The 27,326-nt window shown below is 38.3% G+C and overlaps 1 protein-coding gene across 2 annotated transcripts in view; it reads right to left on the bottom strand.

The window, feature by feature from the left end:
• Window positions 1-27,326, bottom strand: part of gabbr1b (gamma-aminobutyric acid (GABA) B receptor, 1b) — a 160,340-nt gene that overhangs the window by 43,763 nt on the left and 89,251 nt on the right. For both annotated transcript variants that reach the window (XM_055219081.2, XM_055219082.2), the window contains 7 exons: window positions 24,467-24,601; window positions 18,693-18,863; window positions 17,321-17,422; window positions 16,452-16,517; window positions 16,134-16,325; window positions 13,142-13,387; window positions 11,851-11,914 (listed from right to left, as the gene is read on the bottom strand). In XM_055219081.2, the coding sequence (XP_055075056.1) occupies window positions 11,851-11,914; window positions 13,142-13,387; window positions 16,134-16,325; window positions 16,452-16,517; window positions 17,321-17,422; window positions 18,693-18,863; window positions 24,467-24,601 (976 nt within the window). The remainder of the gene's footprint in view (window positions 1-11,850; window positions 11,915-13,141; window positions 13,388-16,133; window positions 16,326-16,451; window positions 16,518-17,320; window positions 17,423-18,692; window positions 18,864-24,466; window positions 24,602-27,326) is intronic.

Below are 27,326 nucleotides of genomic sequence, written 5' to 3'. Positions count from 1 at the left end.
AAACAGAAAACATCATCAATCCTCATATCTCCAGCAGGCGTATCAGCTGAGCTTTAAATAAGAAGCACAACAGGGTCGCTCCCCCTTTGAATCAGCTTCATAAGGAACGCTGTAATTGGGTACCACTGTATCAGCAGCGCTTGAACGAAAACCGCAAGACAGAGAAATTTATCTTCTCTTTCTTTTCCTATACCTCTCAGCCCTATTTCTTCATTTTCTTTCATGCACCCGTTCCCCTTACACACACACACACACGCGCGCACACATAACCGCGGGTATTACAGAACTGCGCAGAGCCTCCACCCACAAACACAACCCGAAATTAGCTTAAGTGAGAACCATTATAATTATCAGGTGATCATTAGGCGTAATTACTTCAGTAGCTTTGACTTCCCCATGGGAGACTTAAAAAAGAGAAAAAGAAGAAGAAAGTGGAAAAGCTTTAAGATGCAGCGTGACGCAACTGACGGGTAATTTACACCACTTAGACGGTGTCTTCTTCGCTTCTCTGTGGATCTTGCTGCACATGAAACCAATTTCACCTTCACATTCTCAACACCAATTAGTCTGAAAGCTAAAGGGCTCTTAAAGCTCATCCAGCACCTTTCTGAAGTCTTTAAACTAGATACAAATATAAAGGAAACATTTTAGGGATGTTTGCTAAGGCTACTAAAACAAACCCCCACCCCTAACAAAGCATTAAGCTGATTGTGCTACGGACATGAATGATACCTCAAACTCAGCAGGTTTTTTTAGTGACTGAATTTAAAAAAAAAATGCCTGGTGGATTATACCATAGCCGTATAATAACTCTGAAGAAGAGACCTAAGCCAAAACAACGAGATTTAAAGATAGGCTCACACAGAGGCATCATGCCCATTCAAACTTGAGCCAAATGGATCTTGCTTGCAACCTCCAAATCAATTTATTAATCTGTTGTCTTATTATCTGTTTAATATGCAAAATATTATTAAATCTGCATCTGAGCGTGGTCGCGGGCTCCTTGCTGCTGCATTTTGCTATCTGAAGAATTAAAGCTTAGTCAGAAATGCTCACATTTCCAAACCTCAGTACGGTAATGTGCAGTTAACCCCGCTGTGTAAAAAATGTATAATGTGACAGTCTCTACGTTATATTAGTCGATTTCTAGATTCATCTTTGTACAACGCCAGAGTTCACGGGGGCACATGCTCACATATGAGGTCAAATTTAGTGCAAAAATGCATTCCTGTAATAATTGTATATAAATGTATTTTTTAGTATCACTATCAAAAATTACAATCAAGCATGTGACTGTTGCTTATTTAATTTGTTTATACTTCACTGATTTAAAATTACATTCATTTTATAGCATTTTTATTTATTTTATTTAAGTTTATTTGTATAGAATAAACATAGACGAACTAAAAAGACAGTCATCCAATAATGCATGCATCATAGTGCTTGTAGCTTAAGCAAATTTGCATCACATGTCCCTATAAGGGCTTTTTTAACTATAATAACACGACAATCAATAACAATTTAAATGGAAGAAAAAAAACATTGGTTGTGCAAATGGTTTATGGCACAATTAAACAGTCATTAAACAAAACATAAATAAAAAATGCTATTTCAGATGTAAATATGATGGCAATATGTCATTATTCTGATTGAATTAATTCATATATTAGTATTTGATATGAAAATGAGTCAACACATTTATTTTGGTGGTTTTTACATGAATGCAGGGGGTCTTAGATCGTTAGAAATGTTCCATTAAAAAGCTCTATTTTATATATACAGTATTGTGCAAAAGTCTTAGGCCACCACCACCAGACTTGTAGTTTTAGAAGTTTTAATGTCCATCTATATTTATTTTTCAATCTATTTTATTAAGATACAAACAGAAAATACAGGAAATATGTAAAAAAAAATCTTTAGGCATTGTCAGTATTTTGTGTGACCTCTCTGGGCACTAAACACATCTTGAATTAGGATTTAATTTTATTTAGGTTTAAGAGATCCTGCAGTTTCCTGCTATTTCTCAAGTGAAATGGGAATTTACCCTAAAAATTTGACATCAGTTTACATTTTTATACAGTTTTAATACTATATGCACATTTCCTGTATTTTCTAGTTGTATTCCATTAAAGAGACTGAGGAACAATTATACTAAACAAATTGGCCCCCCAAAGAAAATTTGTGACAAAAACTGTTCTAAAACTCAACATTTTAATTAAAAAAAAAATTAAATTATACAAAAAAGTAGTGCTTTTGGTTAGTAGCCTTATTTGTTTAGGTTTAATTAAACAGGAATCATGATAAATTAATGTATTTCATAAAATGTCATAAAACTGGGGCCCCCCTGGCACCATCTTGCGGCCCCCAGTTTGAAAAACACTGGCCTAAGAATTTGCACAGTACTGTATTTGTATTTTTTATGCACCAATTTCTGTGAGTTGTGCACACTGTGCCTCCTTAAAACAAATTGGTTCATGAAGCCCCTGGGCTCACATATACACTGTAAAAACAAAAAATGGGACAGTACCCTTTTAAAAAAGTACATCTTTGCACCTAAAGAGTTCATATTAGTACTTCAAGAGGTACATACTGGCACAAAAAAGTGCATATTAGTACCTCAAAGGTACATATTGTTGTCAATTGCAAATATCTGTTCCTAAATGGCACAATATGAGGATATTTTTAAAGGGGACATATCATGAAAATCTGACTTTTTCCATGTTTAAGTGCTATAATTGGGTCCCCAGTGCTTCTATCAACCTAGAAAATGTGAAAAAGATCAACCCAGTAACTTAGTTTTGGTAAACCATTCTCTGCAAGCATAGGTCATTAAAATTTGGCTTCCCTTGTGATGTCAGAAGGGGATCTAATTGTAATATTACCGCCCCTTAATCTGCACTATCTAACCACGGCACTGCCATTTAGTGCAGACATCAACTCATTTGCATTTAAAAGGACACACCCAAAAACGGCACATTTTTGCTCACACCTACAAAGTGGCAATTTTAACATGCTATAATTATGATATTTTGAGCTTAAACTTACATACGTACTCTGGGGACACCAAAGATTTATTTTACATCTTAAAAAGTCTTGTGAAATGTCCCCTTTAAAGGGTACCACCCCCGTGACAGCTTGGGACCATTTTTTGAAAAAAAAAAAAAGATCAAAATGTTCAAATGGGGGAATAAAGGGCACACAGCTCACATTTATGGGGCTCACCATGTGTCCTCGCAAAAACAACAAAAACAGTTCAAAACCAACAGCAAGTGTATAGCAAAACTTTGGCAATCACATGTAAGCACCCAAATGTAACAATCCCATTCTGTTGTTTATTAAACAGAAAGGTACTGACGTAGGATCTGGGCACCGACGGAGGCACAAAGCGGCATGACAGATTAAACAGGGGAACACAAGCGCACCGATCACAAAGACAGCTTCTGAAACGATGCCAATACAAAAAAAGAAAACAAACAACAGGAAAGAAAAGGATCCAATCTGCGCGTGACAGCCGGGGTTGCGGCCACAATGCCTTCGTCACGCTCAGAGGTTAACAAGGAAACGAGGGAAGAGATGACCCTGTCGAAAAGCCGGGCACCAGTCCAAAGAAGTGCAAAATGTGTGGCTATCCTATATGTAAATAAATGCTTTTCCTTGCGCATGATGCTGTCTAAACGTATTCTCCTGGTAAAAATAAAAGTCTCTCAGTCTGACGGTATTGCCAATGTGCTGCAAAGATTGTTTATCCAATCGTTTCAAAGGAATTATACTGTAAATATCTCTTAGAGCGACCTTGGATTCTTGTTAACCTGCCTGACCTTTATCGTACATCCCCAAAAAACCAATATGGCCAAACTGCCGTAGTCATGAAAACTCATAGCTGTGCCAAACTCTTTTTATTGAACAGTAATGGAGGTCACTGTGCTCCTGGGAACCTTTCATAACATCCATTTTATACGGGCTGCCACATCTATACATTGGCAATTGGCACAGTCTCATAAAAGTTATTTTAAGTTTCCTTCAAACCATGTCATAATTATTGTATTAATGACATGATCACAGACAGACACTAAACCCGCAATGTCAATAAATAGGAGACGGGGTTGGGGAGAACTGGGTGTGTGGGGGTTAAAAATGATGGATACAAAGTGGTATTGATTGTAATCAATTTTTAATTGTGGATGTTGACTGCAAATTGTATCTCAAACACGTTTTCTGTACTGTTTTGGCAGCAAATATTATTCATTCGGCTGTGTTTCAAGTAGCATGTCTACATCTTGAGGTATGAAAATATATTTATCATCATTCCTTGTGCTTGCATGAGAATGATAATATCGAGATAGAGTGACTTACACCTAATGCATTTATTTTTTAAACAAGATCACGTGAATGCACATCACACAACAATTTCCAAAATCCTAAGTAGGAGGTCTTGCGCATATTCAAAAGCCTTTTACTTATGCAAATGATCAATTTAATTTTTAATTTATAATACATGGATCATTTATGAATCATCAGTATGTTCCGGATATATAAGGCAAATACAGAGATGTTTGGCCACAATGCTGTAATAAACCCTCGTAGCAAGTGTAAAGAGTGCAGGTATGAGGCTGCTCTCTGCCTTAGGGCCTGTCAGCTTGGCATCACAGGGTAAAACATGAAGTCCACATTATACCGAAGGACCAGACCATATGAGACCATCTGTCAAAAAGCTAAAGTCATATAGACAAAGCAGGCTAAACCACATTGGTTATCGATTAGCAAAATGAAATTTAAGACCTCACAAAAATGGTTTGGAGGACAGGTGGTATGTGGAAAAACCATATACAATACTGTATGGTGAAATTGCATCTCTTTTTGGGCCATACCATGTGTTGAATGAGGGTTTGACATGCTAAAGCAAAATATACTGCATTGTTTTTAAAGGGCCTATATTTCATGGCTAAAAAGCACATTACTTTGTGTATTTGATGTAATACAATGTGGTTTAACAGGTTATTTTGTACAAAGCTCATCGTTCTGAGAAAACGCGGTGTAAACCGATTGGCCAGCTATCCAGTGATTGGCCAAATATCTCAATTACGTTAATGGAAATGTGCCGCTCCTTACCATGTTTAAAACTAGGGCTGGGTATTGGCAAGGGACTCACGGTACGATACGTATCACGATACATGTGTCATTATCATGATACAATACAAAACGTTGCATGTTGGGATACATTGCAATACTTTTCTTCTTTTTTTATTAAAAATGTAAAAAATAGAGCTGACATTTTTTTTCACTTTTTTTAAGCCAAAGTGCTTCCACAAGTCGGCTTTGAATTTTCTGCCATTTTCTCACTCCCGCTAACTTCTGAGACATTGGCCGAATACGACAGACAACTGGACAGCGACAACTACAGCAGGTTGTTTGACGCACACAGAAGGATTTCTTTTTCTTTTTTTTTTTTAAATACTGATAGTTGAGATTGAAATATCGATATACTATCGTGGGAAAATTTATCACGATAGTTAGCTGTATCGATATTTTTGCACAAAACCATTTCTGCATTTGTGATCGTAGAAACGGCAAACAAGCGCTAATTAACTGAATTGACCAGTGATGAGTTGCTCATCACTTGTCAAAGATAGTTGAAATGACTTGTACATTATAGTTGATTAAACTTAAAAATGATATTTGAAACATCCAACGAAATCTCATGGCAATTTGTATGTATTTTAGGAGGTGGCTAATTCATATTACTTTATAAAACCACATTCGTAAGTTTTTTTCTACGATTTGCGTACGCATCTTTGATGTTGGGGTTAGTGAGGGATTTTATTATTGTTTTCATGATATTCGTAAAATTTCTAATAACTCAGTTCATACATATTAGCCAACTCATTAAATAGGGTTGTGTATTGGCAACGATTTTGCGATACGATATGCTTCACGATACATTGGTTGCAGGGCTTGACATTAACTTTTTTGCTCACCAGCCAAAGTGGCTAGTTAATTTCCAAAGCTACTAGCCACTCAGCATTTTCACTGGCCACAATTTTAATGATAGTAAAATACATTTTATATAATTCAACTTGACTTTGGCATCCTAAAAATGACTTTAATTAAAAGTAGATTTACTTGATTTAGCTAGATTAGATTTTAAACCTTTTCAAATGCAGATGACCACCCAAATTAAGACTACATTTATTAGCTGCATGGAAAACATGCTAGTAAGGCATAAATAGATTAACTTCTAATAAATATATTAAAAGTGGCGCTGGGGTGTATTAACTAAAATAATAAACACAAAAACCCTCAACAAACACTTTAAATATTTATGAACAACACCAGTAAATAGTGTCAAGACATGTACATGAATTTTACTGTCTGATTATGCAGATTGTATTTTATAAGCTTGATCATGGTTTCTATTAAAAGTGATTTAAGACTTCAAGGCTGTTAAGATGTTTAATGACAAATGTCGAAAGGGCATTATTGTTGCACAAAGTATCCTACTGTACATTAATTATGTGCAAACCTCTTTGCTCGCGGGTTTCCTCGGACAAAACTGGGACGTGTGCATTCAGGTATGCGCTATGAATTTCTCTCCGCTCTTGCTCCAGTGAGTGTGCACACAATTTAAATCTCTTCAATCACTTCCATGCAATTGTTTAATCTTTCCCGAACTGTGTATGCGCTCAGACTGCGTCCCGTGCATTCGCAAAATCTTCTCTATGATAAATGAAAGCAGCGCTGACGTTTCCAACGTCTCAAACATATAACCAATCATTCACGTATGCATTGTATGAAACAGAACTTGGCTGTTACACTGAAAGTTTTTTTTATTGCATTTAATCAATTTTTTTAAGGTAAGTGGTTGCAATCAATTTATTTAAAAAAAAATTATTAAATTCAATGAATAATTTTTTTCTGTGTATGTGCCTGAAACTGCAGAATCTATTTAGATTTATATCTATGGTCCGAGGTGGTGCGAAAAAGTGAAGGCGGGGACTAATTTGCATATACATAGATCTATGTATACTAAATGAGGCAAGGGTGTAGAGTTAAATTTAAGCTGTTTTAAAGCATGAAGCAGACCTGCAAACTCCTCAGAGAAAAAAAGGTGACAGTGTCAAGCGGGGGGGGGGGGGGGGGGGGGGATGGGGGGTTGGGGGGTGTACTTTTGGGGCGGTTACCCCAGCTCTATTTTTTGTGTGATTTGAATATGATTCTGGACGTGACTTAACAAAAATCACCATACTTTAATCAAAAATCAATGTTCAAACATCCTTGAAGCTTAAAGTGTATGTTGCAGGTTAACCACCACTGTCGATTAATGGGTACATAAATCACTCAAGATATGTGTATAATTTTTAAAATGTCTCAAAAATGGTCTTAAAGACCACTTTTTTTACGTTTTTGGTACTAACGGTTTTTTAACGCAATTCTGTGATGACGTCACGTTGGGGAGAAGTGGAGACAGACTCAGCCAGAGCCATAGAGATAGATGAGACATTTATTGCTGTTTAATACTTACGTATATAATTTGGAAATCATATATACATCGTAGGAAATATATAATGTGTTATACTGCAAAGTTACCTTGCTAATTATTATTTATGATATATGTGGAGATAAATAAAACTTCGCAAATCTGCTGATTTGATCCATTCATGTCCTGACCACCAGGCTAGAGATTTTTAAACATCCTTAATCCACACTTACTAGTCTATCAAATAATATCTGAAATATATTGTTTTGTGAAATAAAAGGATGCTTTGTGATATTGTTTATGCGGTTATAACGAATCACACGATCATTTTATGCAGCAGCAGTCAGCAGCTGCAGCACACTCGGATCCGACCGCATACATACTGTAATAAACAGGCGTTCGGCGGCTTTTTACATCACGACAGGCTAAGCCATTTGAGGAGGAACCGCTCATTGATCACCGTATTTTTATAAATCCTGTACATGTTTGGACCTGCCGAACAGGTTGAGCACTTTTATATACTTTATTGAGCAGAGAGGCTGCCTGCACAGTTTGACCAGCGGGCTGCGGGAACCGGCCGCACATCACGCCGCCAGACGGTGTTGCTAATATAACTCGAAATGTATAACTATTATCAGATCGGCCCGGGAAAGTCCCGACTCTCTCGATTGCCATTCCGTTACTTGCTGTAAGAAAGTGAGTGCGTTTGGGTCGCTGGTCCCAGCGAACAGACGTGACGTGCTTCACTCACCTTCCAGGATTAGAGACATGCTGCCAAAACCGTTTGTGCTGAAGATCGCATAAAGTTACACCCATTTCAGGCAGGATCATGGACCCCCTCAAGCCAGCATGCACGAGTATGTTAATTGTTTGTTTACTTTCTACACGAAGATATGCTAACCTTATGCTATCTGGCTGTCTGCCTATCTCTCTATACTAGCCTATCCATCTGTCTGTCTGTCTGTCTGTCTATCTATCTTATCTATCTATCTATGTATCTATCTATGTATGTATGTATGTATGTATGTATGTATGTATGTATTTATCTATTATCTGCGCTATCAGAACTGTACTTTACTCGTCTTTCTATAGTCATTCTCAATGCTCTCAAGGCGGCTTTGGTCAATTCTCTCCCCAGCGTGACGTCATACAGTGCGTTGTGAGGGAAAGGAGAATCATTGCAAATTGCTGTACTTTTTTATACTTTTTCGGGTTTTGTGATACCCAACAACATAAAATACAATGGATAACAGTTTAAATGTTTATTATCAACAAGCAAATTGCACAAATCCGTTGAAAAATTTTACCTGCAAAACGCCCTTTAAGGAGAATGACAAATTTAATATTTTACAAATGTTTTTATTTACAACTCACGGAAACGCCTGGAAGTGTTGTGAAGCATGACACTGAAATAAAAAATAACAGGAGACAGACAGAAATAAATAAAAAAAATATATATATATTTTGCCGATGTTCGTGCGACAGAGCCACTTTGTCCTCAGCCGGCATCTGTGCAAGGATGACGATGACGGGCCATTGTGAATGGCAGTGAGTGCTCCACCAAAGTGCCCAGAACCATTGCCTGAAAGTAAATTAAAATCATTAAAATATAACCTTGCAAACTATCATACATAGGACTAATATGATAAAACAACGTGTCTCCATACTGTATGGCTGATATGCAGTGAATATCAACATACATTTCTGTTCAATAATTATTATAATAATGCATTTTATATGTAGGGCTCCTTACATTGAATAAACGATCTCAAAGTGCTAGTGTTCATAATGTAAATTCAACTTACAACACAATGTAAAGATTTCATTGACAGACTTTAATGCAAAATGTAGCCCTTTATTATACAGAAATTTGCTGTTGGTGTATCAGCCTAGGACAACACGCTCGCCAGATTGTTTTGTCTAAACAGCCCTGTTGTTAAAAATTACTGTTTACCAGGTATACAGCCACCAGGAATGAACGGGGCTAGGCTAAATCCTAACACATTCACAATGCGATGTACAAAGATTAAGTGCATGCATTTAAAAAAGATAGGTATGTATTAATTAGTTTAAGTTGAGGTAAGAACATAGTAAAATATTGAAAAACGGTGGGTTTTCCTTTAACATTACTCTCGCATCAGCTATTGTGTAAACATTTACCCACATCACGAATGACTGCCTGCGCAAGCGCGCACGCCAGCCACCGTAATGAAGTTATTCAGGGTAACGTTAGCTCAGAATTCGAGTAGTAGCCGTATATCTTTGAACTCAGGGCAGAGCACCCGGGTAACGATAAGCCTAGCTAACAATCGTCCTGCTAAGTTAGCTAACATTAGTCATTTTGCTCGAAGCATAGGCAAACTTTATGCAAGGTCTACGTTTGTGCATTACTCGGCGTAGACTCGTTCCTAAAAGTACAATATAAGCGGTAGCTAACGCTAATTTAAATCAAGCAAACAAGTAGTTGTTGTTTTTGGTCCAAAAAAGTTGACTTACCTTGAATAAGATGGCTCCTTCACGTTAAAAGTGTCCATCAGACTCGTGTGGTAGCCAGGTGTGTCTCTCATCCAAAGGACCGCGCTCGCGCGCTGTCTTCAAGATTCTGAAGGAAGTGCCAAGATTCCGATTGGCCCAGAGAAAAGCAAATGCCAAGATTCCGATTGGCCCAGAGAAGTGTCAATTATAAGAATTATCCAATAATGTTTGGCAATTCTAGCCCGCATGGCATTCAGATAAAGGGCAGCCTCCCGACCCCCCCCCACCTCAAAAAAAAAAAAACTATCCGGTTCTACGCGATTCACGTGAATGACCCAATTGACCAAGAAAACGGTGATTGTCGCCGAAAAGTGACAAGTTTGCAGGTCTGATGAAGTACTGTGACAGGTAAAACTTTTATATATGAAGAGTTTGGTTCCAAAACGCGATAAACAGCATAAAAAAACGAGTTACCGCCAAAATCAGTATTGTATCAGGTCAGTATTAAAAAGTAAATTCTTCATTCTAGGCTAAATTCGATATCCGCCATGTTATTCTGTCATCTCTTCTCCCTTTTTTTCAAGCCACGACAAACGGCAGTCCTCCTTCTCTGCAGAATGCAATAAATCCGCTCAACAAATCACAGCGCACCATTCCATGCATTGTAAACAATAATGGCGGCGCGTTGAATACACAAAGAATCATAGTTTTCCTCATCTACTTTATACTTCGTGATCAACAAACAAACAAAAATAATACTTTTGATGGCATTGATAAACCTATGGTGGTTTTCTGTGGCGGGGAAGAAACGTAAGCCATCAACAGCTAATAATTTACGTGAGAGGCACTTTTTTATAATAAATCTTTGAAAATCAAATTATGGATTTGAATTTTAATGCTATTATAACCTAAAGATGCTATGTGAAAGTTTGTAACAGAAAATAGTGGTTTTCATCTTGTCACTTTCTTGGTATAGAAAACACATTTTTACCTAAATTAGTCAAAATGGATTTATTGCGTTTTGGACCAAACTCTTCATATGCTATTATGATGCTGGATAAGTTGTAACAGATAAAATTTTTGACTACAGGGAGACTTTATTTAAATATTATGATAAATTCAAGTGTTCCTAAGGCAAACATTTCTCATCGTAGGGTACAGATAAACATGAAGTGATTTCTGCCAGTGGGGGGCAACACAAAGTATTGAAGCTAGGAGATGTGCTTCTTATTTACTGCTGTAGGCAAGCATCTTAAAACATTTCATTCTTGCTCACGGTGAAACAAATTTTTTTTGTCTGAAGAAATCAATGGTAGTTTTCACAAATATGTTAAAAGAACATTTGGTGATGTTGGGAGTCATATGAAATAAAAAGCTGCTTTACAAGGTTTAAATCTTCGCTATAGCCCGGCAAACACCCATTCACCTTTTCAAGAGATGTTCATTATTTCAGGTTTCTTATACTTTTGCAACCTGATTTGAGTTTACAATCTTGGTAGTACTAATCTAAAAAATATTGGATTTTCTAAAACCTCTACATCTAATGAAATATTCATCAAATTGTATTAAGTTTTAATGTACCTGTAATATTTTACCTTCTTCAAAAGAACAGAGCTGGGGGAAGATATTGAGCTAAAAAAAATCAAACGCAGTGTTCGGTGAGTGGCAAAATGATTACAGTTCTTGAGAGTTTGAATGCAGGAGAAACAGCGGAGGGATTTACCCGGCACCTGCGCTATTTTCCAGCTGGAGCGAGAGCACCGAGTTGTTCATCATTTTGAAACTGAGTAGAAGCAGCAATGCATACAGATCACACCTGCTGTTCACACTCGCTCCCATTTACCCTTTATTACATCTGTACCGCCGTTTTCAGGACGAGTAAATGTTTACAGTTTGCTCACCTTGCAGTTGTTCAATGAGTGTCCAAGCCATTCTGGAGCCCTGTGCGTCAAACACTACATGACCCTGAGAAAACAAAAACATTTCTCACACATCTGTGCCATGAATATAAACACATCCGCAAATTTTTTACGTCTTCAATATTCATGTTATCCCTCCATCTCTTAGAAATGCTTTGATTGTAATAGAGATCGACCTATAATAAGTAAAGGATTATAATCCAGATAATTTACTCACCACCATGTCATCCAAAATGTTGATGTCTTTCTTTGTTTAGTCGAGAAGAAATTATGTTTTTTGAGGAAAACATTCCAGGATTTTCTTGGACTTTAATGGACCCCAACACTTAACAGTTTTAATTCAGTTTAAAATTGCAGTTTCGTCGGAGCTGATGGTGTAGTGGGCAGCGCTCCGACATGTGGTGCTTTCGCACTTTCGGCGACCCGAGTTCGATTCCCTGCTCGTGGTCATTTGCCGATCCCATACCCCTCTCTTCTCCCTGTACTTTACTGTCCTCTCCGCTATCACTTGTTAAATAAAGCCAAAAATGGCCAAATAAATATAACTTTAAAATTGCAGTTTCAAAGGACCCCAAACGATCCCAAACGAGGCACAAAGGTCCCATCCAGCGAAACGACCGTCATCCCTGGCAAGAACAACAAAAAATATGCACTTCTAAACCATAACTTCTCGTATATCTCCAGTCATTTGACGAGCCAGCGCGACCTCACGTAATACGTCATCACGTCAAGAGGTCACGGATGACGTTTCGAAACTACGCCCCAGTGTTTCAAGTGTGAAGAAAGAGGACCGTTCCAACATTGTTGTATGTGGAATGATACTAATTAATGTCTTTGTGTCAGTTTATTGTTTAAAATGGTCCGCAAATGTGTGTTTCATAAATGTAACGTGACCTTTCCACGGCATTACACAATTACGTGAGGTCGCGCTGGCGCGTCACCGGAGATAGACGAGAAGTTGTGGATTAAAAGTGCATATTTTTTATTTTTCTTGTCAAAAATGACAATCGTTTCGCTAGATAAGACCCTTATGACTCATTTGAGATCATTTAGAGTCCTTTGAAACTGCAATTTTAAACCGCATTAAAACTGTTAAGTGTTGGGGTCCATTGAAGGCCATTAAAATGAGAAAAATCCTGGAATGTTTTCCTCAAAAACATAATTTCTTCTTGACTGAACAAAAAAGACATCAACATTTTGGATGACATGATGGTGAGAAATGATCTGGATTTTTTTAAAGAAAATGGACTAATCCTTTAATAGCATCACTCACCGATACTCCCTCGAAGGAGCTGGTATTAAGGGCTCTGTAGATCTCAGCCGTAATGTCCTTGTTATTGTAATTAAAGTCTTCCAGCCTTCGTCCCTTAGCCTTTAAGGGCCCCACTGTCTTATTGAGAGCCAGAGCAAGGGCCCAAACCGCATCGTACGCCAAAGGGGCTTCCTGGAATCCGCCGGTTTCCTCTGGATTTTTCCCACCGAGCTTGGACATCAGCTGGGTTAGGAACTCCTGTGAGGTCTGGATCAAACGAGAGAACATATGGTCTCATCTGCCATGCACATGTGTGTGTTCACTCACTGTCAAGAGGATTATGTTTGATGAATTAACATTCAATATTTAATAAGCTTTACTCCATCGCCACCATGAAAGCGCTGACAAATGTGTCAGACTTCTGTCAGCGATAAAGGTCAAGAAGTACTCTTCAAACCGGGAGTGCATCATTTACATTGATGTACTTTTCTCACGGGCGTGCAAAATTCAGTTCACACGTTCGAGGATCTAAAGAGACAAAAATAAACTTTTTTGCCTGCAGACGCCCACACGCTCGGGAGATTTCTATGGTTCATGTCCTTAAAGTGAAATATTCTGTAATTGTCTAACCCTTATGACATATATTCCTTTCCTTATATATTTCTGTGTGTGATAAAATATTAAAATTTGCTCTTGCCTTAAAAATCTTTTAAACCTATGATCACCATTGACTTACTTTACAACATTCCTCTTTGAACTACTCACTCATGAACAAAGAAATGACATGAGGATTTTAGTATTGTCATTGAGCTGGCGTGCATTTAGCACAGTGCCGCATAATTTTCAACCAATTTCCTTTCTTTTAACAACTGAGGCGAACTTCATTTAAAACAGGTGCATTTTAGGAAATGAGCCAAGCTGCAGATGGGTATCTCTGATTGCTTGATGCAAATAGACAGTGGAGAAAGGTGTGTAGCTTGAAGTGTGTGTTTGTGTGTGTAGGGAAAAGTACAATGTCAGGAAGCATTTGGGCTCTCTTTTTAAAATTACATCCTGGACGTGAAGCACGGCGAGAACGAAGAGAGCAAATTATGGTGATGCTAGGCCAATTTAGCATGGCTGTCTTATTGCACATTTGCCTGTCCACTATGACTTCTTTTTACGTCAGAAGCATAGGTGCCTGGATTCATGCCCGGATTGTGCCGGATCCAGGAAAACAGCAGGGATGTATGCATCCCAGCCAATTCCCAGCTCTAAGCACCGGAGCTGGGCGGGATCCAGACAGCACCCCTCTGGAGCTCACACCTGTCTGTTCAGCTCGCCCATGGGAACAGTAGTTGGAGCCGAGTGGTGGACCCCTGCGGGACTGTTTGGATTTTCAGATCTGAGAATAGCGTGTTGACAGCTAAAGATACAACTATAGGTTATGGGCTATTCCCAACTGGAAAACAAAGCTAGGAATATAAATAGAACGAAGCTTGTGTACGCGGCACGAATTAATGCATGATGTCATTCTAACTGTGCGGCATATGGGACACACAGGACACAGTGGTGGACAATTTCGGGGGTTTTAATGGCTGATGACTATGATGTAATTATGCCAGTAGATGTACCAAACACTGCGTGTAACGGTTATTTACAATACATTAAAGGTGCCGTGTGTAATTTTTAGAAGGATCTATTGACAGAAATGCAAAATAATATACAAAACTATATTATGAGGGGTGTATAAAGACCTTTTCATAATGAACCGTTATGTGTTTATTACATTAGAACGAGACCTTTTTATCTACATACAAAGAGGGTCCCCTTACATGGAAGTCGCCATTTTGTGTCGCCATTTTTCTACAGAAGCCCTTAACGGACAATTTTGTTGTCTCCGACGATGACATGTTTGTCCGGTGGCAGCTCCCGTAGCTTCTCTATGTGTTTCAAAAGCAAGGGGTTAGCAGTGGACTACGCCATTGGTTGCAATTCGCAACCTCACCACTAGATGCCGCTAAAATGTACACACTGCACCTTTAACTAATACATCCGTACTCAGTACTACACTGAATAAATGGCTTTCTTACAGTGTTGATTAAAAACATTTTTTAATTCAGCCACATTGGCGTGTTTTCGAGCATAAACAGCCTTTTTAAGGTCATGCCACAGCATCTTAATAGGATTCAGGTCACTTTGACTAGGTCACTCCAAAGTCTTTATATTGTTTTTTTCTTCAGCCATTCAGAAGTGGACTTGTTGGTGTGTTTTGGATCCTGCTGCAGAACCCAAATTTGCTTCAGCTTGAGGTCACAAACAGATGGCCAGACATTTTCATTTAGGGTTTTTTGGTAGACAGCAGAATTCATGTTTCCATTTATCACAGTAGGTCTTCCAGGTCAACACAGCCCCAGACCATAACATTTTACAATAAATGGGGACAAATAAAGTGCCTGTATATGCGCACATTTTTGCGTTAATGTATATTTAACTGAAAATAAAGATTTGGGTGAGACATATTGAGGGGCTCCTATTTCCACACAGTTTAAGATTTTTTTACCTTTTACAGACCCCCCCCCCACCACCACATTATAACATATCAGGGCTCCAGACTGCCACCAAATGGTGGCATTTTGCCACCTAAATTTGAGAGTGTGCCACTGAATTTTACATCCAGTTGCACATGTGCAACCCGTAAATTTGACCTTTTTTTGTGACGTGACACTGAATTTGAAACAGCACATTGTACTTTCTGCATCTATCATTAAAGTATTTATAATACAGTGGAAATTAGTAGAAATGTAAATATTTGTTTAGCATGTTGATTTACAGTGTGTGCCACCTAAATTTTCTGGTTGCGCCCCTAAAATTTTCAGTTGGGGGCCACTGTGCTCCTAGTGAAAAAAGTTAGTCTGGAGCCCTGCATATTGTAATTCCAGTTGCATAATAACAAAACAGCACTCCTCTCCTTTACAAGTCACTTTTATAAATAGACGAAAAGAGAAAATAAAGATCAGCCCAGCGAACTCACCAGGTTGGAGGCCCCTCGAACCGTTTCTGGATTGAGCATCACAATCTCCGTGGTAACGTGCCCCTCCACAGCTTCAGTCATTTGCTCCACGGTGCAGTTGATGGATGGATCTTTAATCTTGAACCAGTTGTCGGCGTACCAGCCAATCAGAAACCACACATACTTTTTCCCATACAGCTTCTCCTTATAGACCTTTGGGAAAAAGGTCAGGTTTAGGGAACGACTTTATCCAAGAATGAAAAATGAACAGGAACATGAAGTTTCCCTTTTAACATTGACAAAGATTAATCGTTCGTAGCTACATGTCTGGACACTGACCTCGCAAAACACTTTCCTGGCTTCCGTTTCGTAGAACAGACCCACGATGATCCGAGCATCCTGGCGCTACAAGAGAGAGAGAAAGAAATTAGACCAAAGAAATGAATGCAACAGTTTACAAAGAAAGTATACTAGCATGCAGGAGGGAGTTCCCTACAGTATTCAAGAGTGCTACTATGAACAGCACAGCATGCAATTTTATTTCGGACAAGTCGCCCAATCAGCGCTCTTTTTCCCTTCTCAGCGGTGCGCTATATTCCAGGTTACCATGGTTCCTGTGGTGGTACCCCATTAATCTTCAGCATCAAAACTAGGGCGGCACACATGGCGGGGCAATGCTGAACAGGCAGCCGGGGTCCCAGCCATCGCACTGCTGAGTGCAGGATGGGAGAGGCGCATAATCTGACCTATGTTCCAATTAAAATGGTTTTCCAGAATAACAAAATCCACTCCTTTGAAATATACAGGGGTTTTGCAGATGTCATTGGACAGGCCAACAGCTAGCCAATCACAATAATTATGTGTGTGCTTGCACATCTTGATAAGGTGAATCTCACATGAATCTGTCAAGAACAGGTCTGCTTCAAGATTTTAGAATCTGTGAAATCATAACCTTGAAACTTTGATTTGATTATGAGATTTTTTTAAGTCACAGATATACTCAAAAATCTCATCCAGATATCTCGTTTACTTTTTAAATGCTAAGCATATAGACACACTACTGATTTTCACATACGAAGGTAAGACAGTGATTAAGGATGCAGCTCATGTTTCAGGAGGCTCTGATGCGATTCCTCTATCGCGGCACAGACGAAATCACCTGTTCATTGCCATGGCAGCAAGGTCGTAAATGAGATGAGCGAAAGCACCTTGAGGTTTTTGACGGCGACTGCGGGATCCGTAAGGAAGCTCTGCCTGACGCTGATCTCGATCCCGGCCTCCTTCACCCTCTGCTCTAGATCATCCAGTGTCTGAGACGGACAGAGAAGAAATGAGATTAAAAGAGCATGGATGTGAAGAAAGAAAAAGTGTGGTGGGTAGAAAACATTCACAGATAGATGGGAGACAAAAAAATATTATAACAGAAGGGAAGACAGGCATGGGGGGAAATAAGAAGAGACCAGGAGACTTCATTGCTTTTGTTGGGAGTTGTTTACGGTTTACAGTCTGGCGTCTGCCAATAAAACAAGCATGTAAATTTTAACATACTGTACTAACCCCAGAGTGCAAAAGGAAACAAAGGAAAAAGCCAAAGTAACCAGAAATATAAAGGGGAAGCACACAGCTGCCGTAACCATTGACTTTCATAGTAGGAATACAAATATTATGAAAGTATTGTGATAAATAATAAAGAAGATATTTTGATAACTGATGGTAAGCACACAGTAATGGTACCCATTGAATTCCATTATATTTGTTTTTCCTACTATGGGAGTCAATGGTTGCTGTGTGCTTATTATCATTTATTAAAATATCTTCTTTTGTGAAATTCATACAGATTTAAAACAACATGAGCATGGACGATTATGACAAAATTTAAATTTTTGGATGAACTATCCCTTTAATAGCACTAAGTAACATATTTCAATTACACATTATATGCCTACAGTATATAGTCAATAAATTGTAATAAATAAAAAGTGGAGTTGCAGCCCTCAACTGATGTTTATGTTGTCATGTTGTGTATTGGCCACCAGTTGTGTGATTGCAGTACCAGTTTTAGCCACAAGTTTTGTGGTTGCAGTACCAGTTTTGGCCACAATCCTACATACTGTTCCTTTAAATCTTACCGTTTTGAAATCCATTCAGCTGATCTCTGGGTCTGGCGCTAGCACTTTTAGCATAGCTTAGCACAATCCATTGAATCTGATTAGACCATTAGCATCGCACTAAACGATGTAACTACAGAAGAGCCAAGCTCAAAATAAGAAAAACATCGAAACTCTTTGGTCATTTTTTAGCGCAATGCTAATGGTCTAATCAGATTCAATGGATTATGCTAAGCTATGCTAAAAGTGCTAGCGCCAGCCCGGAGATCAGCTGAATTGATTCCAAAACGGTAAGAATCAAATGTTTAACTCTAGGGGAGCTGGAAAATGCCTATTTTCAAAAAAAAGTGGAATGTCCCTTTAAGCGTAAATAAGGAAGACGTACTAATTTGCTCCACCCTTGCAACAAAGGTTATTTAAGTTTCAACAAACAGGTGCCAATCCAAATCCTTTTCATAAACATCTCACATACCGAGGTGAAGACCTCAGTGGTTTGCTGGATAGTGGCGATCTTGGTCCACTTCCATTTCTGGAAGAGCTGCACGCGGGTGGGGTTATGCAGGGTGGCGGATGGATGCGTTCGGAAGAACGTTGGAAATCGCTGTCGATTGGAGAGAGCCGGGGAACTGGAGCCGTAGGACAACTGGAAGAAATGTTCGGTGGCCATGAGTGACAGAAAAACATTCCCACATATACTGTACAGGTGCAGAATTAAAATAAACCCGGTTAAGAAAAATGTGCGATAACATCACCTGCAGGAAATCCAATGCCCAAAGGGACAAATTATCTCCTGCTGCTTCGCTCACAGTTACATTTCGCTGGAAAAGCTTTATTTATAGGGATTTGTTTTGGTGTGCGAGTGATAAAAAATGTACAACATAGGTGTAAAATGAAGAAAAAAGAGGTGCAAATTTCATCATTTTCATGTTTTAAGTTTCGCACTGACGTGCGTCAATCAAGCTGGATGACAGCAGAAGGTTTTTAGCTATTTTTCCGATAACTCAACGTCATTCTGATTGACAGGTCTGATGAAGGGGTGGAAAGAGCAAAGATTTCAAGGACAGCGGGGGGGATATATAGGTCAAATCTCATATGTGGGAAGAAAAAAGCTTTTAACAGATGTAAAAATAGAGCACAGCATAAAAAAATAAAGAGACATTCGAAAAAAAAAGTCAAGATAAGCAGTGGGAATGCACATCAAATATGAGCCAAATGGGAAATAAAGTGACATAAATATCTGATTTAAAATGTCTAGAGGCCAATTCAGTGAATTTGGGATGTTTCAGTAAAGTGCGGCATGTTTCGAAATGGGAATTTAGTCGGCTCATCTTTACTGTGGTATTAAGCGTCCACAGATGAGACCCATTTGAGTGCTACAAAAGCACCAGATAACAGACTTACCAAACACCTACACCATTCAAAGGCTTTGTTCACATTGTGTTCAGCCCCTTTAAGGTTTAAACATAAATAATAAGGTTTTATTTAATTACTAACTGCTCATCAGTGATTTATCTAAGCATCAAATGATGCATTCGGTTCATAAAAGTCGTTGATTCACTCCTGCAATGAAGCCTTTTAGCAACTTTATATTTAAGCTGTAAAGTGTGTAAGTCTTCAAAGTGTCTTGCGTAAGATTTAATAATGTCAATTAAAGAAACACCATATAGGGTTAATATTATAATCTTTACAAAGTCACACTACACCCTACCTATAGAGTCAAAGTCACTTTTGCATTTTAAAGCATTGGGCTCCCCTGTATGAAATTAGCATTGAATTGCACATAAGTTTCTCTACTTTTGTTAGTATGACATAATGTCATATACTGAAACACCCTTACAGACACACCAAACCAAGTAGCGCAGACTGTAAGGTCGGCTCACATTTCCCACATGCTGGCAGCGTCTGGGTCCAAAATGTCCCTGACACACCAAACGGATGGCGACCAAGTAGTATGTCTGTTCTGCGCCTGCACGAGACGAGATAACTTTGCATACCAGCAGGTGGCAGTAGTTGGTGTTCATTACTCAAAATGGAAAACAGGCAAGTTATGCTGTGTCTGAAAGTGATCCCATTCCCGCTCCCATTATATAGCGAATGACAATTGAGTCCTAGTTCTAGTTCGCGCAAAAGACGAGAATTGAGCGTTGCCGCGAAAAAACGCGCGAGTTGAAAAATCGGAACTTTGCCGGAAAATCTCGCCGCGTTAACCAATCAGGAGCTTGCTCTAATAGTGACGTGATTACAGGAAGCCCTCCCATGACGCAAATTTCCGTGTGTTGTCTCGAATGACTAGAATTTCACGCGCGTGATGAAGCAAGTAAACTTAAAATGTTCAAGCGTCCAACTACGTGTGCTCTTTCAGTAAAAAGCACAGTGATTCTTGTCCATGCCTTAGTTACATCTCTTATTGATTTTTGTAATAGTCTCTTGTATGGTTTGCCTTCAAAATTACTTAACAAATTACAATTAGTTCAGAATTCAGCTGCTCGAATCATTAGCAGAACTCCCCTAGCTGAACATATCACACCTATACTACAACACTTGCACTGGCTCCCGCTAAAATATCGTATTCAGTTTAAAATTCTTTTTTTACTTATAAAGCACTTAATAACCTTGCTCCGACATACTTATCTGACCTTCTTCATATTTATACACCTTCACGGACTCTAAGATCATCATCGTCACTTACACTCGCTCTCCCTAGAACTCGCACTACTTCTATACGCACAACCGGCGCAACATCATAGAATGTCTCTGAACAGGTTCACGGCCACTTTTGGGGGAAATCGCACTAGACGTTCCATTGACTTCCATTCAAAATAGCGGAAAAATGCAACCTTCGTACACAGCCGGCAGGCGTAAATAACTTATGAAATCACTCAGATTAAACATGTTGAGTAATTATCTGTCCACCCTGCCTGCCATAGAGCGCGAAAGATACATTAACACATTTAATTTGGTCAATATAAAAACATGTCCCTTTCGTTCTCCCAGCGTCAAATTTGTGTAACAACGCTCCCTGTTGGCCAGAGGTGTCTTACCCGGACATTTTACTCGTACCTCATTGAGTCAACAGGGAAGCAAGTGAATGATTTTACTTCGTATTTGAAAGTTACTTCGTATTTATTTATTATGTCTTTATAGTAATGAGTGCACTTTTCCTTCCAGCCATACAACTAACTGGCTTAGCGATATTTCCAGCAATCACTGGATGGCGTTGTTACACAAAATTTGACGCTGTGAGAATGAAAGGGACATGTCCCTATACCGACCAAATTAAACGTGTCAATGTATCCCCCGCGCTCCACGGCAGGCAGGATGGACAGACAAACACCCGACACGTTCAATCTGAGTGATTTCATAAGTTATTTACGCCTGCCGGCTGTGTAAAAACGTTGCTTTGTTCCCCTATTTTGAATGGAAGCCAATGGAAGCGCTGCTTTTTTATCCCCCGAAAAGGGGCGGTGACGAAATTTACAGTCAAGTTCCCGGATGTGCCGGTAGTCCGTATGGGGTCCCGGGCTTTTAGTCATGCAGCTCCTTACCTTTGGAACTTGCTGCCACAGGATGTGCAAAACAGTGGTTGTCTCCTTGTTTTTAAATCTCGCCTAAAGACCCATCTTTTCCGGGTGTCTTTTATGTGATTTTTTAGGTTTTAATATTGGCTTTTAGGGTTTTTACATTGACATTGTGTATATCATGATTACTGACTGTTTTACTGTGTTTGTAAGGTGTCCTTGAGTGTCATGTAAGGCGCCTAAAAATAAAATGTATTATTATAAATTTATCATTATTAATAGCGCACTTTTGCCGCCTCTACCGCGTTTGGTGTGAATCCAGCATTACACCTGTATGGCTTTATTGATTGTACTATGAAATGGTAAAGTTTAATTTCTTACTGTTTGTCATGTAGTTATAGATAATAAAGAGAACCAAACAACTGGGGTGTATTCCAGAAAGCAGAGTAAACTTACCATCAGATTAACCCTGAACTCTGGGTTGATTTACCCAAAACTTGCTTACTCTGGGTATGTCGGTTGTAAAACACAGTTTAAGAGTTAGTTCAATCAACCCGCTGAAAGTGACCCAGAGTTAACGCACGCTCACGGTAACAACATAAAGGCTTTGTCAATAGATCACAGATTTCATGAATCACCATGGAAACGTCAGGAAACTTAAACGTTTTTAAATGAGAACATTATAAACAAATACTTTCTGTCAAAATCAACATTTTATGATCGGCTTAGAAGTGTGTGATTACAAAACAGATAAAAAATAATTAATGAATTAGTTAATATAAACCTATTTTACCCCATTAAGGTCCAACATTACATGTGTCTCAACAAAAATACATATATTTAAAAGCCTGTAAAAATAATGATAGATGTTATATATGATTTTAAATATACTCATCATGAATATCTTTTGTGGCACATAAAGTGCATAAATCTGTCATAAGGCATCTGTCATTTTTTTTAAGTGTGATTGTATTGTGTGTATACATAAAATTATAATATTCACTACTTATTTTACTTCTGCTCCTTTGGGTGACCCTGTTTAGTTTTTGAACTTTACATTGTATGACACTGTATAACCATCCTTTAACATTTACTGATAGCTGGTACATTGTGGTTCCCAAACTTTTTCAGCGTGCGTGTACGGTGCATTCCTTCAAAATTTGTGACAAAAAACTGTTCTAAAACTCAACATTTTAATAAAAAAGAACATTAAATTATACAAAAAAGTAGTGCTTTTGGTTAGTAGCCTTATTTTTTTTAGGTTTAATTACACAGAATTCATGATAAATTAATGTATCTCATAAAATGTCATAAAACTGGGGCCCCCCTGGCACCATCTCGCGGCCCCCAGTTTGAAAACCACTGCATTAATGCACCCTCTTTTAATTGTAAGGCTTCCTTACAGTTCTTACAGATTTTCAATAATTTTGTATAATGCTTTTCAGTACACTACACTAAAAATGATCATTAATTTGCATTGGACAATTAGAAACTACTGTGACAGAAGTGGAGAATAGAAATGTTACATTAGTGCCCAGAGTAACATGTTCTAATATGTCCTGTATCATCTAATATATCCAAATATTTCTATTTCCTTTTGGCTCAAACATGATAGCTCAGGAAAAGAGCTGCAAAAGGCCATTTTAGAAGACAAAAAGTAAGAAAAATTATTATTTTGGACAATTATTTTCTGGACGCAAACGTAGTTCCAGGCAGCTCTCTTGACCGCATTACAGTTCCATATCACTTCGCATAGTTAACTGTAATAATTATTGAAAAATATTATTAAAAATTATTATTTTTCGAATAATTCAACAGTTCGTCATCAATTATTCTTTACTAAATATATGTATTATATTTTAAATAAAAGATATTGCATTTATTTTTTAATTGTGTATTTTTAAAAAGTAGAAAACAAATAACAACAAGAACCAAAAACGTAATTTTCTTGGTATTTACTGTCAGTATCCTTCAGCTGATTCCAGTTACGCGTTCATCTCCCGTTGTATCATGGGAAATAGTGAATGAGACATCAAATGTACCCTCAAAGTGCATTGTGAGTAAAAAGTAGTGAACGAATGTAGGTAATGAAGTTGTTCACTAAGATTTGGGACACCACTACAAAATGGAGGAAGCCAAATATAGTGCACTATATAAGAAGTGGTTTCGAGCACTAGTGACTGCTGGGGTACAAAACATAAACAAAAGAGCGCTCGCTTACCAGTTTCACACAAATCTCGCTCAGATGGATTCATGAAATATTTAAATGTCTTATGAGCCAAATCGTTTTTTTAAATATTCACTAGATTGAGAGATATGTGCGTTCCTCTTGACTTTTTCTTGACTTGCTTGCTTTGTCACTTTTGTTTTTCTTGTTTTGCACTAGTTGGTAAACAGTCAATCACAATGATCTGAACCCAAACGAGTACCACCACCGCCAATACTAAATCAGTCAAAAAAAAAAAGTTGACGCTGACTAACTTTAGCCAACAGTGCGGACTGAAAAAACTAAGCCTGGCCGACAGCTTGGTGTGTTATTTAATTTAAGTTTTTTTCTCACCACCCCCACTGCAATCAATAGTGTGTGTAAGTGCCTTGCTCAAGGACACAATAATGAAATTTCATTGACCACATTACAAGATTTAAACCCACAACCTTAAGCTACCAGTCCAGGTCTATCTCCCGACATTTAACAAAAGGCCTACGAATGAAAAGGAGAGCAACGCACCACTATGAGGTTCCACATGCGAGCGGCTTCGGCCACCAGCGTGGAGACTGAACTGCAGCCGGGCATCAGGACGATCTTTATGGGCTCCGTGTAGAGAAGGTCATACAGAAGCTTTGTGGCTTCTCCTGGGTCGCACTGAAATGAGAAAGATCATTTTTAATACATTATGAATCTGTATTCGTACCTAAAGCCCAGCCATCACTATTCATAAGGCACTCTATCACATCATGCATAAAATTGCACACCTCGACAAAATGACACATTTCACACTTACAGTACACATTCACGTCTACAGTAAAGGAGCTCTCCGCAGGGAGACTTCACTTCATGGCAAATCACACAGAAAGGGTAGGAGATATACTGCAAAGATGTATGGGAAAATAAAAGGAGCTTGTTGCATTTGTCCACATATTCAGCAAACGATTCTTCAACCAATCCAGACGATCGGCCTCTTTTATTCTCATTCGACTTAAAATTATCGCCAATGAAAAGTCAATATCTCATTTAAATGATAATGGTAGGTTAAGGCAAACGTTGATCATATGCGAACCATCGGCCTTGAGCACAGATCGTGCTGGGCTTTTCTTTCGCCTCTGTTGTTTTGCAGACAAAGAGAAGTGTAAAAAGAGTGAATATAAACAATAAACGTGATTCACGATTCAATCATGCAGATTCAACTGCTGTGTGCTGTTTCCTTGTCCCAACACATTTCTGTTTTAATCCACCCCACTTTTAAATTCCTCCAAACATGCTGCTAAATCGTTCGATAAAGGCACTTTTAGCAAGCAGTTGTTGTTTCCTGTGAAAGGCACTAAAACTAATGTGGCATTCTGTTCAATTAGGGATGAGGGCACATCAACTGTCTCGGCTGCTGATACGGCTGTATGCCTACACGTTTGTTTTGATGAAGTAAATAACATGGAAAATGAGTCTGATTGCACATATGTTCAGGCACTTTTCTGTTTCTCGATCTTTTGCAGTGTCTGTGATGAATGAGTGATGCAAGGCTCTCGTCGCAAGACTCTCGGGTCATCAGCAGAATTGGATCCCGAGGACACAGACCCTGTTTGGGCCGTAAAGCCCATCACTGTCCTGATGTTTCAGCCCTGAGGGAAGCCATGCATAAGCCTTGTTTTTTTTGCACCTGGATCCCACCAAATCAAATCAACTGAAATAAATAAAATACGAGTGATGCAATGCAATCATGAATTTTTTTTCAAATAGGCCGATATAAAACCTTTCCAAACTTTCTTAATGAAATCAATTAATATTATAAGAATTCAGAAAAATATAATCTGTTATGATTTAATTTGTCTTGATTCCATTTGTTTCAATGCATGGTGACATAAAAAAATAATCCAACACGTTGTTTCAAGCCAAAATCTTGGTTTGTTATAACCCATTGTTGGGTCAAATATAAACATTTTCTGTGTTAATAATTATTTACCCCAACCAAGCATTTTATTAGAGTACCCCCAAAATGCATACTAAAAACAACTAACACTTTACACTCAGATTGGGTTTGATAAAATTAGTAAATGCATTAGTTAGCTAAACTAACAAGAACAATACAGTTTTTCAGCATTTGTTAATTTTTGTTATTAAAGGGGACATATGATAAAAATCAGACTATTTCCATGTTTAAGTGCTATAATTGGGTCCCCAGTGCTTCTAACAAACTAGAAAATGTGAAAAAGATCAACCCAGTTACTTAGTATTGGTAAACCAATCTCTGCAAGCATGTGAAAAATTTGGATAATACCACCCCTTAATCTGCACTATCCGAACTATAGAGATCAGCTCATTTGCATTTTAAAGGACACACCCAAAAATGGTAAATTTTTGCTCACATCTACAAAGTGACAATTTTAACATGTTATAATAAATGATGTATGGGGTAAAGCTAGAACTTCACATACGTACTCTGGGGACAACAAAGATTTAAGATTTAATCTTAAAAAAGTCTTGTGAAATGTCCCCTTTAATGTCAATTCATTTTGGATTAACTAATGTTAATGCATTAACAAATTGTGCATTTAAAGAAACAGTAAGTAGGTTTTTAAGTGTGTTTTAATCAAAATCAATGTCTTTATTGATAAATATGTCCTCGTTGGTGTCAAATGACCTCTGCCAATGATCTGACTTTTCTTTGTAAGCTTAAAATTTCTCATCTTTACTTACATTGAACGGGTAAGTCCAAGGAGGCATCCATGTCGTCCCGCTGTATTGATAAACTATAATAGCAGAAAGGGACAAAAAGCACTAACCTGCCAACGCGTTTCCACAATATTTTTTTTATTCAGAACATGTGAACTAGCTGGAACGAACAAGGAGATCAGTGATTACATAACGGCTACCGTAGTTGCAACACGCATTTTGAAAAGCGAGGCGCTAGAGAGCACTATTCGCAAAATACCATTTCACCACTGGATGGGGTAAATCCTACTTATTGTCCCTTAAACTAACGTTAAACTTTACAACACTAACAATGTGTTACAGTGGCTCAGTGTGTAACGCAAGAAGGTCCCCATTTCGAGCCTTGGCCGGTTCGACAGGTCTTTCTGTGTGAAAGTTGCATGGTCACCCTGTGTTAGCGTGGGTTTACTCCGTGTACTGCCGGGTAAGTCATGCAGGTTGGGATGTTAAATTATCTAAATCCTCAACTTGTGTATAGATCAACTTTTGTATAGATTGACCAGTTCTCACCATGAATATAGCCATTAGTGGCAGGTGGTGACGGCTCTTCCGAGGGGTGCAAATTCGAAATATGTGTTCGGAGTGTCGTGTGTGTTGCTTGTGTTTTCAAAATTTGTGTTTGTTGCATCATGTGAACCAGGTGCATCATGTGTCTTGCAAAATA

The sequence above is a fragment of the Misgurnus anguillicaudatus genome, chromosome 20 (genome assembly GCF_027580225.2).
Source record: "Misgurnus anguillicaudatus chromosome 20, ASM2758022v2, whole genome shotgun sequence".
In the NCBI taxonomy this organism is placed as follows: domain Eukaryota; kingdom Metazoa; phylum Chordata; class Actinopteri; order Cypriniformes; family Cobitidae; genus Misgurnus; species Misgurnus anguillicaudatus.
This window is presented reverse-complemented; position numbering and strand designations above follow the sequence as displayed.